This window comes from Cynocephalus volans, chromosome 9 (genome assembly GCF_027409185.1).
Source record: "Cynocephalus volans isolate mCynVol1 chromosome 9, mCynVol1.pri, whole genome shotgun sequence".
In the NCBI taxonomy this organism is placed as follows: domain Eukaryota; kingdom Metazoa; phylum Chordata; class Mammalia; order Dermoptera; family Cynocephalidae; genus Cynocephalus; species Cynocephalus volans.
The window spans coordinates 134006203-134018689 of NC_084468.1; the positions used below are offsets into that span (position 1 = coordinate 134006203).

General features: G+C 44.0%; 1 protein-coding gene across 2 annotated transcripts in view; it reads right to left on the reverse strand.

Moving 5' to 3' along the window:
* The window catches only part of GATB (glutamyl-tRNA amidotransferase subunit B), a 76069-nt gene that overhangs the window by 13367 nt on the left and 50215 nt on the right, over positions 1-12487 (reverse strand). For both annotated transcript variants that reach the window (XM_063107889.1, XM_063107890.1), the window contains exon 10: positions 3754-3887. In XM_063107889.1, coding sequence (XP_062963959.1) covers positions 3754-3887 — 134 coding nt within the window. The remainder of the gene's footprint in view (positions 1-3753; positions 3888-12487) is intronic.

Here is a 12487-nt window from a genome sequence, read left to right on the forward strand (position 1 = left end):
TGAAAGTTCTGTGAATTGGGTAGGAACAGAGCTGCAACAGCTTGGTTTTGGCTCCTCAGTTCTTGTTCTACATAAGTTATAAGACAGAACTGTTGCTTAGCTTCCTCTCCTTCATTTTGGAGCCAAGTGTACTTTTATTTAGTATTGAGTACCCTTCGGGTTCTTAAAACTTTAGTGCTTATGAACCAGGGGCTCCAGCTTCACGCAACAGGCTAATTTATCACTCAGCTCCTTTAGAAGCTACCTACATGGTTGTTAAGCAAAGCCCTAATTTCACAGACCAACAAATAAAAGAACTGATCTGAAAGTCAAGAGATGTGGCTTCCAGTATTAGCAGTTGTGCCACTTGAGGTAAGTCACTTTATCTCTTAGGGCCTCAGACTGACAAATGAAAGAGCTGAACCAGAAAATATCTAAGGTGCCTTCTAAGAGTCAATATTCAGCAACTCCATGAATCATAACCAACAACATGGAAAACTGTAAGTTTAAAGCTAAGAGATTTATATTTCATCCAGAAGCTCAAACATTGCATCTTCTTGGAACCTTCTGGCTAACATGAATCACCCTCTTCTCTGCTCCTACTGTACTGTGTACAGTTTTAGCACAGGGAGCATCCCATTCTGCCCTGAATTAAAACTCTGGTGCACTCACACGGTGCACACAGGTATGTACTGATATTCAACATAGTACCCCACAGATATGTACAGTCAGTTATGTTTCAATAAACAATAAACAAAAAAACTAAAAAACAAAACTCTGATGCACAAGTCTAGTCCTCCCCAGGAGACTGAAGCACCTTGGGGGCTGGGACTGGGTCCCGTTCATCCCCGCACACATACCGCAGAGTGGAGCTCTCCACCTATTTATGGGGTTTAGGGCTGAGTCCTCCATGACTTTCCAGACCCTCCACATACACAGCCATGCTTCACATACACAGTCAGCTGTACTTCTGGGCTGTTTTCCACCCTTTGCTCCTACTGGCTATGCCCTTCCCCATTCCAAAAACATGCTGGCTCTCTGCCATTGCCATCCTTGGCTCCCCACAGGTGTCATCCAGCCTGCTCCCTCACCAAATCCTGTCCATCCTTTAAGGCTTTGGTAAAGTTGTATCTCCTCCATAAACTCTTCCACACGGCTCCCACCATCCCTGAATGGCCACAGTATTTTCAGTGTAAAGAGTAGAATTTCTCAATGTAGAGGTCAAACCTGGGAGGAGAGGGATGAAAGGCAAACAGACAACAGATGCCATGGTTCAGGAGACTGAGAGTGGCCACTGTTTTGGTACTTGATATACCAACACGGCAAAGAGAAGGAAACTAACACTGAAGCCCACCGTGAGCCGGGCACTGGGCCTTTTCCTCTCACAAGCCCTCCGAGGCAGGCACTGTCATTTTCACTTCTGGTGAGGAAACTGGGGACCAGAGGGAGGAACTCATCCAAGGTTGGTGGTCGTTAGCAGCCAAGTGAGGAAGCAGAGTGACCCCACATGGCCACCCTAATACAGGGACAGACACATTGAGAGCAAGAAGCTGAACAAAAGTGGACACTGTATAGTTAACTTCTTTGAGCAAACAACCTTCTAGAGCCATACATCAGTATGCGTCTGTCTTCATTCCACTTCTCCATGGCCAGGGGATGCTGCTGACTAATGACATACCTACCAGCTGGGGCTCCACCTTCCACTGGGACCTTGCCAGGGCCCTGTCATCTGCCCACATGCCCCTAAATAACTCTCTTCCTTACTCCTTGCATATAAACCTACTGCTCCTTTCTTTCTTGAAACTTGCCTTTTCTTTGGCTTCTGTGACACCAACTCTCTCCTGCTTTTCCCTCTACTACTCTGCCTCTTCATCTTGGTTTCCTTCTTCTCTGCCCATGCTTCTTAGTTAAAGGCTAGTGAGCCTCAGGTTCCTCCCTCAGCCAGCCTAGCAGGCTGGATCCTCCCTGCCAGTTCCCATCTGTCTGACACCTTCAAGTGCCATCTATAGGCTGCTAAGACCATGCTCCATTTACACTGCACTACACGCCCGCGTTCCCAAAAGTGTCGTGCCCAGACCCACCTCTGGACTTTCACACATGCTGTTCCCTTTGCTTGCAACACTTGTACCCCTTGGACTTTGTCTGGCTAACCCTACTTATCCTTTGTGCAGGTCTTGGCTTAGCTGTTACCTTCTTCCCCTTCTCGGAGCACCTCTTTCACTGCTTTGCAATTGCCAGCTACTAGACTGCCAGCTCTTTGACAGCAGGGCCTGCACCTGTCCTGTGGACTGTGCTTCCTCATGCTTAGCACATAGCAGAGTCAAAGTAAACATGTGCTGAATAATAAACAATTGAGAACTCTCAAATTCACATCCCCAGGTATCTCTTGTTGGCTGTAGATCCATAGATTTCATCTACTGGTTAGCCCCATGAGGGGGATATCTGTCCTACAGGCAGCTAAACTCAGCATGTCCAAAATGGAATATGGCGACCACCTCTATCCCTTCCTTCCAAACTTATTCCTCTTGCTTTATCTCCTACTAGATTAAAAAGGACTAGCCTCCATTTCACCTTGTTGCCCAAGCAAGAAATCTCAAAGTCTTGCTAATGTGACTCAGTCTACCTCACTTCAGCCAAGCCACTGCCAGCTCAGCTCAAGCCTGAGTCGTTTCTCATCAGCACTCCTGCAAGAGGGTCCCAAATGGGCTTCCTGCCTCTAGTCTGTTCTTTGACTGTTTTAGGTACTGAATGTGTCTCCCCAAATTCCTATGATGAAGGCCTAGCCCTCAATGTGATGGTTATTAGGAGGTGGAGCCTTTGGGAAGTAGTTAGGTTTAGAAGAAGACATGAGGGTGGGGTCCCCATGATGGGATTAGCGCCCTTATCAGAAGAAACGAGAGGGCTTTCTATCCCTGACCTCCCCCCACTCCCAGCCTTTCCCACCTTCCATGTGAAGACACAGCAAGCCATCTACAAACCAAGAAGGGGAACCTCACTAAGAAATGAATCAGCTAACATCTTGATCTTGGACTTCCCAGACTCCAGAACCATGGGAAATAAATGTCTGTGGCTTACATCACCCAGTCTGTGGTATTTTGTTATAGCAGCCTGAGCTAAGACATGCTGCATTCCCCCAACATGAAACTGGCATGAGCTTATGATCTGCAGCTTACAAAGTCTTTCAGGTGACCTTTGGTCGTCTCTGCAGCTCTGTCCCCACCTTTCCTGCCTGCCTGCTTGAACACCCTGCAGTTTCTGGGTTTCCTGAGCCAACATGGCTGCTTATCTCCAAGTGATGCACTGTTGCTTCCTTTGTATGAATGCCCCTGTCTCTCCCCTCACTTGGCAATCCCCACTAGTTCCTCAGGGCTTGGCTCAAGCATCCCCTCCAGAGGAAAATGCTGGGTGATTCCCCTGGTCCCATTCCCCCTGTGCATGCCTCTAGCGTAACAGGATCAGACTGAGATGACTGTCTGTCTTCTTATGGGTCTGAATCCTCCACAAGATTGTAAATGCCTTGTCTTATTCATCTTCAAGCACCTAGCCCCTAGCACAAAGGACAGAGGGCACAGTCAGAAATCTGAACAAATAAATGAATTTTCAGATGGCACGGAGAACATTTTTAGAATGTTGAATTCATGGGGGATGTTTGTGTTTTGTCAGGAGCTCCTGAGAGAGAACAGAGAGAGCAAAAAACTGGACCTGTCCTATTTCAACTGCTTCTGGACACAGAGTTCATCATAAAGGAAGAAAGAAATCCCAGACCTTACTCACCTCTCACTGATGGCAAGGTTCTGTTGCTTTAAATAGCCCAGAAAAATGTTGAGGACCCAACTAGTCACCTTTTTTGGCTCTGCCCTAGTTTCTTTTATCACATTTTGGAAGAACTCCAGTAGGCCAACTTCATTCTGTTAAAAAAAAAAAAAAAAAATATATATATATGTATGTATATACATACATATATATATATATATATATATATATATAAATAAAGCATCCCTCCCCCAAAGAAAGATCAGCATTCTGAAAGAAAATCTGAAACAGCCACCCTGTGCCTCCTCTGAGACAGCCATTTTTTCTTTGTTTTGCTAAACACTGAAATGTCACCATAAAATTCTGATCACTTTCAGTAAACGGCAAGTATTCTACTTCTGCTGCTGTCACTGTGCATTCATATAGCATTTTCTCAAAGGAACGAACACATTTTAGAGAGCCCTGACTTTGTAGAGCAGAGGACAGTGAAATTCACCATCCCCAAAACTTGCTTGGCCTCTCAGTGTCAGTCTTGTGAACCCCACAGCCTTTATCCTTGAGCTGCAAACTGGGCCCGCCATGTTTGGCCCGAGCTGAATGCCCTTTCTCTTTCCAGGCTTGTCCTCTGCTGGAAGTCCTGTGATTGCCAGAAAAGAAGGTAAGAAATGAAGCAAATCAAAAAAGAAAGAACAGAATATCCTACCTTTGAAAAATGGAAAGTGGATTATAACTGTATTCATCTTCAAGTCATCCCAACAGGTAGAAAGAAGTGGTTCTGTAATGTTTTCAATATGAGGGAGACCAGGGGAACATGTGATTACTGAGGCCACATGACCGGTGGAGGCCTCCTGAGTTGAGGTACAGCTGGCCCTGCCTCTCAGCTTGCTCCACGAAAACAGTCAGCTGGGCTGACTCAACAAGGAGACCTGTTTCATGATGACTTTCTTGTGGACTGCCAGCTCCACAAGTCAGGGCCACACTGCTGTTGTTCTCTCTATAACTAGAGCTAGGTCAGTGCTGGGCCATGGAAGCTACCTGGTAGGTATCAGCGGATGGAATCAGTGTCTCCCATCACCATGTGTGCTTGTTGTAAATCACATATGAGCGCTCATTCTTTATCATACCACGTTCATCTTTAAATATTGGAATTGCCACAATTATGTATATAAGTGACGCTGAGGCACTCATCAGGTTATACACTATGGCTACTGCCAGCTCAGATCAATTGGCAGAACCAAGACATTTAGATAAGTCCACCTCAGTATTTCAGTAAGAAAAGTAAAAACATGTTCCACTCACATGAGGGAGGCTGAAATTTCCTAAGGCAGAGGGTATACATTTAAGTAGCAGATTTCCCTTACCTGCTGAAATTCAAATCAAACCACACTTTCCTTGAAATATTCCTTTTTAAGTTCATTGTTCACACTGTAGCTAAGGCTCCTTTCAGAGATCCTTCATTAACCAAAAAAACTTTCTGGAAAAATAAGATACCAGGAAGCAGCAAGACAGTAACAAAAGTGCTCTCAAAGTTTAGCTTTTGTAGATGCTGGAATATATACACAGGCACACATTCCCCAAGGAGAAATTCCATAATGATAAAAAAAATTACATGCCCTTTGTAACAGATAAGTTCTCTGGTGACAAGCCTACGAAATAATCCCATAATCATCTCTCAAATCTCTTTTCAAGCCAATGCTATTATTCCGCTCATGCTAAACCAGGGCGAAGGTCACCTGCAGCCAAAGCTTGACTACGGATAAAGGCAAGTCCAGACCACATGAAGAGGAGGTTCTGCTTAACTTATGGAAATGTATTCAAACTCGCCACAATGGTACACAAATCACTGGGGAAGGAGAAAACCACTACCTGGCCCAAATCAGATGGGCAGAATTCTCTTTGTTCTAACCCACACAGGCTGACCCACTGGTGAAATGAGCTGTCAGGAGGTGAACTCTTTGCTTTGCCAAGGAGAGGTTTTCTAAATCCACCTAGAAATATTACACTTGAACTCACAGGCTTGGCTGAGTTGCTGGGATGTGATGAATATCTATTCCTCTACCCTTGGGTGGTTTTTTTTATTGGATGGATAACATGGCAAGTCAGATTTCTGTTTGTCTTTTCATGTCAGTGCTGTGATGAAGCCTCTCTGAGCTGAAACTGTACTTCACTAGGGAATACATGGTTTCAGTCCACAATTTAAAGTGAACATGAAAATCTGCGATTGTGATGGGGTGAGCTACAGGGAGTGGGGCTGAAAGAGGCTGAACTGCTGCCACCCAGAGAATGATGGATCAATAAAAATCGCACATGGTCTGCCTGCTCTGGCTCTTTAGAGTAGAAGCCCGCTTTTTAGGGGAAAACACACACACACATTCTAGTTTTCTAGTATTGTTGGTTTTTCTAGGAGATTGGCAAATGCTAATAAGCTTGGCACAAATCTCAGAAGTCTCTGGTGAACACGTCAGTGCAGCCATCTGGATTTCTCAGAAAAGCAGTGGGCTGGTAATTCCCTTACACAAAAATCATATTAAGAGCAACACAGAAAGGCCACAGCATTAGGTAATCTTTAACGTCCTCCTCAAAAGCAACAAGCGGGCATTCAACTCAGGACTAATCTGTCCCACATACGAAAGAACTGAAACTTCAGCTATACACTGAGTCAACTCTTGGCTGAATTTTTGTGACTCTAATTGTTCCTTCAGAGATGGCTAAAGCAGCAGGGACAACTGGTCCTGTCTTTTGTATAATACCCAACAGTCTTTACAGCTCTATGACCGGGAAGAATCTTTTTCACATTTTAATCAAATTTCCCAAAGCATTCAATTACATCCAGAGCCAATGCCAGATCAGCCTCTTAGACGCTAACAGGAACCCTCATTACTATCGGACTTGTCAGCTGACCTATGCTGGTGTGAGACAAGGCAGAGGGCCCGGCCCCCCTGCACTGCCTGCTCTGGGAAGGAACCTCCGTCTCCCCTGTGTCGGCCCCGGAAGCAATCTGCCCAGAGCTGTCTTTTGTATTCTAACCTTCAGAGATGATAAAATGTTGGGAGACCATCCAGATGGAATAGGATGAAGGCTGATTTCTCAACTGCAATCCTTGTTCTAAGTCACAAACCCCGTGAGTTCGATGATAAGCCAGAAATGAGGCTGGACTATATTTGTAAGTAGAATGAAATATGATAGAGACAGCTGCCCAGTGGCAGACTCAGAGAAGAAAAAGCCCAGAAAATACAAGTTGAGGAACAGCTGGCTATGTGACAGGGCGTATCCTGGCAGCTACAAGGGACCCTAGATTAGTGATGCTGGGATAGTCACAGGCTCGCAGGAGTATTTACTGAATACCTGCTGTGGGCAGCAGTGTGTGGCTGTTGCTGCTGTGGCTGCTGCTGCTGCTAACAATAGTTATAACAGCAACAATTATAGGGGCCAGGCACTGTTCTAAGTGCTTTCTCTACATTAACTCCTTTAATTCCAACAACGGTCCTGTAAGCTAAGTTCTATCAGAACTCTCTTTTACAGTTGAAGACACTGAGGCATGAACTTGCTTGAGGTCACACAGCAAGACAGCAGTAGAGCTAGGATCAAACCTCTGCAGTCTGGGCTTTTAACCTCTGTGTGACACTGCCTTTGATGAAGGAAAGGTCATGGTCCCGTCTTCCTAGAGACTGAAACTCAGCACCTACCAGTGCCAGGCACAATGTGATGCAATTAGCTTATCAAAAGAAAGCTCTTTCCAGCCACTTCCATTATTTTATTTGATAGCTGCCAGCTGTTCAAAGGTTCTTAACATATTAAAAATGTTGCAAGTGCCCTCAACAATGAGCTTAAAAATTAGAAGGAGAAAATGGCAAGTTCACTTTCTGCCTTTGCCAATGTACACCCAGGCCACGTGGCACTCGGCTGTGGCATGACACACACCTGCTCCCAGACGAGGGAAGAGAGTGGCACACCCACTGCCTGTGCCACACTGGGCTCCAGGAGCTGGGAGGGTGGCCAGAGCTCCCCTGTGCCTCTCTTCTGCAGCATACCCACAACCTCAGAGAAGTTGCTGTGAGCACACCTAGACTCAGAGACTGCACAATTCTGGAGGACCTTCTAACACAAGAAGACAAAGCCCAGCGAGTTCTGGTATTAAGCATACTATATTTTATTTTATTGCATCCTAATTCCTCTAATATGGGAGAGTCAAGTGGCAAGCTTATGCCTAACTGGGCAGGTCGTGCCTGTGATGAGAGCAGCTAACTGTACGGGAGGCCCTGCCTCTGCACACTCAACAACGGTGGTTTCGACTGGGCAAAGTGCTCACATGTCATAACACGCCATTCTGCAGACACACTAACTGGAGTTGCATCCATCCTGTGTGGAAGGGGTGCTGAGCGCTTGTGCAGCGTGAGAGGCCCATCGTCTGCATTTCCCTGTTGTTCCATCATGCCTGTAAATTCAGTCATTCTTACAAAATGATAAAAACAAAACTCAAACCCTACAACTGTGTAAAAAATGGCCCTGAAAACAATACCAAATGCCTGTGCTGGAGATGGAAATGAAGTCAAGAGGCCCCAGAGAGTGATAGTCATAGGCCAGGAAGCAGAATGCCCAGTGGGTCCGCGGCTCAGGTCTGTGATGTGAATGAGCCCTCCCTGTGCTTCTCATGCAAACCAGAGGCTGTGAAAATCTTTCAGCAAGTGCTCCTGTGAGCAGAAAAATTACTCAACGAGAGAGGACCCCCCCAGTGGGGAAACACAAAAGGGAGTTAATTGGTGGCGTAAGGCTGGTGTACAAAATGTGAATCTCCACTTGAGTATGTCGGGTACTGCCAGAATAATCCTGAATCATCAGTGCCACTTGCAAGAATATGGGGATCTGTAGAAGATCTGAAATTGACCCACGAATACCACGGGCATGAGCTCTAGTCTGTCCCAGGGAACACACAACTAGAAGTCTATGGACCTACTTTGGTCCCCACAATTTCCACCCCTGGCTCATGTTCCCAGAAGGGTTTGACAGCCCCTAAAATCTGAGCAAAACTTTGGTCCCCAAAATTTAACTTGTGCTACGTTCCCAGCAAAGCCAAGGAGTATACATATCTTGAGCTCAACTTGGTACACCAGTTCTGTTCAGGGAGTGTTTAGACTAATGTGAAAATGAGTTTACATTCTCTGAGATGCATTAAATCTAGGAGAGATGTTGAGGGAAACCAATTTGGGAATAAAAATTTCCCTTGGATAATCAAAATCCAAATAATTCAGGTAATAAATCTGACAGCAACTGGCATAGTTAAAAGACTGTCTCTGCAAGAATGGGACACAAGAAGTATGTTGTCAAGAAATCAATTCTGATTATAGTCACATTTCAGAGTGCCTAAAACCACCATTATCAAATAGCCCCAACAGTGAGAGAACCTGTGTTGCTTAATAGGAGCTTTCTGGCTGGAGCTTAAAAACAGCAGCAAAGTTTACGGCAGTGTGGCTTTGCTCATCTCCTCTAAGATCTTCCTGAAACCTGAAATAATATATTTTATTTGTCTCAAAAAGGAAACTATTCCACAAATAGGAAATCAGGCTTTAGGATGGGGTGGGGATGGAATCCCCAGTGTGTCCCCAAGGCTGGGCATTAGGACTTCACTCCTCTCTGCACTTTCTCCCCAGTGGGCAGGTTCCTGAGTGTCTCAAATGGCTCTGAGTCCAGAACATCCTCACCTCTGAAAGCCCCTCGTCACTTGCATCTGAAAGAAACGACCCAGCTATCCCACTGTTGGGAATATACCCAGAGGAATGGAAATCATCAAGTCGAAGGTATACCTGTTCCCCAATGTTCATCGCAGCACTCTTTACAATAGCCGAGAGTTGGAACCAGCCCAAATGTCCATCATCAGATGAGTGGATACGGAAAATGTGGTACATCTACACAATGGAATACTACTCAGCTATAAAAACGAATGAAATACTGCCATTTGCAACAACATGGATGGACCTTGAGAGAATTATATTAAGTGAAACAAGTCAGGCACAGAAAGAGAAATACCACATGTTCTCACTTATTGGTGGGAGCTAAAAATTAATATATAAATTCACACACACACACACACACACACACACACACACACAAAAAAAAAAAAAAAAAAACCGGGGGGGGGGGAAGAAGATATAACAACCACAATTACTTGAAGTTGATACGACAAGCAAACAGAAAGGACATTGTTGGGGGGGAGGGGGGGAGGGAGGTAGGTTTTGGTGATGGGGAGCAATAATCAGCCACGATGTATATCGACAAAATAAAATTAAAAAAAAGAAATGAACTGCTGGGTTGGCAGGGGAAGAGTTAGAAGACGCATCTTTTTATTCAACTTTACCTGAACAAAATATTGGTTGTTTTTCCAGTGCATAGAGTAACTGTAAAAGCACCCTTAAGCTGGCAAGCACCGAATGCAATTTATAAAAGAAAGAATAAAATCAATTTTGAAAATTGCACGGAGCTGAAATATGGTGTGCGATGATCTTGACCAAATGGATTTTCCTTCAGTGATAGAGGATGAGTAGTTTGCACCTCCATAAGTTTGGGCAGTCTAAACTGACTCAGTATGGCTTCAGATACTATTTCAGTCTATTAGCTTTAAAGGAGTACTACATATGGGACATACAGATATTTATCATGGAAATTTATATTACAGGCAATTTATCTAGAAAGCAAACCAGGACATTCTAGCTTACTAGAAACTTAAAGTAAAATTCTTGAAATACAATCCATTTGACAACCAACTGTAGTCATGACATCTTTTCTGTTTCTTTGTCCCTTGGAGACTCCTTAACCTTTTCTATGATGTCAGAAACAAAGGATTATGACTTTAAATGGGGAAGAACCAGCTGGAGAAAATGAAGTTGGAGAATACAAAGACAGACACACATACGGCAGCACAGGTTGCTGATTCGGGAGCTCACGATCATTTTCCCACAGTCTCCCTGGTGCCATGCTGCATTTTTCTAAAATTTTGCCTCAGATGGCTCTCAAACCATGTTAGCATGTTGCTTGGTGTCAACACTTGTACTCAGTTTTTTTAGATTCAATGAAGATTCTGCTGTGTCTGTCATCTTCAGGGTAAATGGATAACTCCCCTCCTCTTTCAGCTGGGGAGGTTAACAGCTCTGATTACCCTTGCAGAGCCCTCCCAGGTCCTACGTGTCCAAGGTGAGATCTGGAATCTAGAGTGTCTGTCCTTTAGTCAGTGTGTTAACCCACTGCCATATAGGGCTACTCAGGAGAGTTAAAAGCAACATGGAAAAGCTGAAGCGCCTAAACATGAAAATAGCACAAGGCACTGCAGTGACTATGGCTGGCCCTTGAGAAACACTAAACTGGGGATGCTGTACCATTCCTCCACTGAAATCTCCCATACAAGATCAGACTCAGATCTGTCTGTCTGCTGACTTCATATACACCTAGTTGCCCTGTGAACTTATATCTCTTTCTTATCAAGTGCCTATTATGTGCTAGTGAATGGCATGAGGCACCAGGAGAAATCACCCCACAAACTTCACAAACGCTGCCCTATGTGGAGACACTTCTTGATGATTCAGACAGAAGGAGCCAAGTACCTCTGGCAGAAAGTTGAAGAAACAAAATAAATAAAGTTGCAGAGGACACTTAAACATTACTTTTCTTCTCTCTGACTTAATTTTTCCACTTGAAAAATAGACATAATTTCTGCTTTTCATTGTCATCCATTGATTTTCACTAAATTTAGTAGACAGCACTTTATGTTTATTAACAGGGCAGTCGGGCATCTTAAAAACCAATAGAAGTGGTCTGTATTTGTGCTTCACAAAATATTAGTGGGACTGCATAAAGCATTAATGTTAACAGAAGCAAAAACTCTATTTTCTCTACTTATGAAACAAAAGTGATCCAAACAGCAATTAACTAAAAACATTATTTCTATTTCTATTATGTAAGCAGGATGTAAAATTTAGAAATAAAGAGCCTGGGCACTGAAGTCAGCCTGGTTTGAACTTGGCTCCAACACTGGCTTGGTGGGAGGGAATTATCAGGAGGGCCTAAGACAGAAAATCAGAATGCAGATTTAATGTTTTAATGAAACCAGTTCAGAACACAAGTGTCAGAGACGAGTGAGTTGCATATGGTGTGTGGCATGGTTGAAGCAGCAATCCAGGTCTTCTCACCCAGAATACAATGACACGTGTATCACCCCAAGATTGTCAAAAGGTAGTTTACATATCTGACCTTTGGAAATAGGGATGCTTTTATCAGGAACACCATTTCTCCAAGGATTTTCACGTGTACTATAATAGTATTCCATTCATTCACTCATCCGTCCATTCAGTCACCGAGTGCCCACTGTGTGCCAGGTATTATATGTGTTAATGTATAATATTAGACTTCTGTAAATATCAAGGATAATGTTAACAATAAATAATGCAGTGCTAACTGCACAGTAAAATGACAGGATAAATTGAAGACTAGAATTAAATTCTGAAGTTTTTAATTATTTGTGGGTAAGGCATGTGTGTGGGGGTGGTTATTGCATAATGCTTAATTTAATAAACAATCCAAAGACATGGAGCATGGAGTTGAAGCTCTGCAAAGCACACCTCCACCACTGCTATTTATTTAATGAATACTCCTGGGCACTCTTTAAATTGAAAGATGGTTCATTAGATTTGTGCATCTGCCCTTCTCAGCAATCTGTTGTGTTTCTGATGAAGGCAGGAAAAAACACGAACATATCATTTTCGGGAAT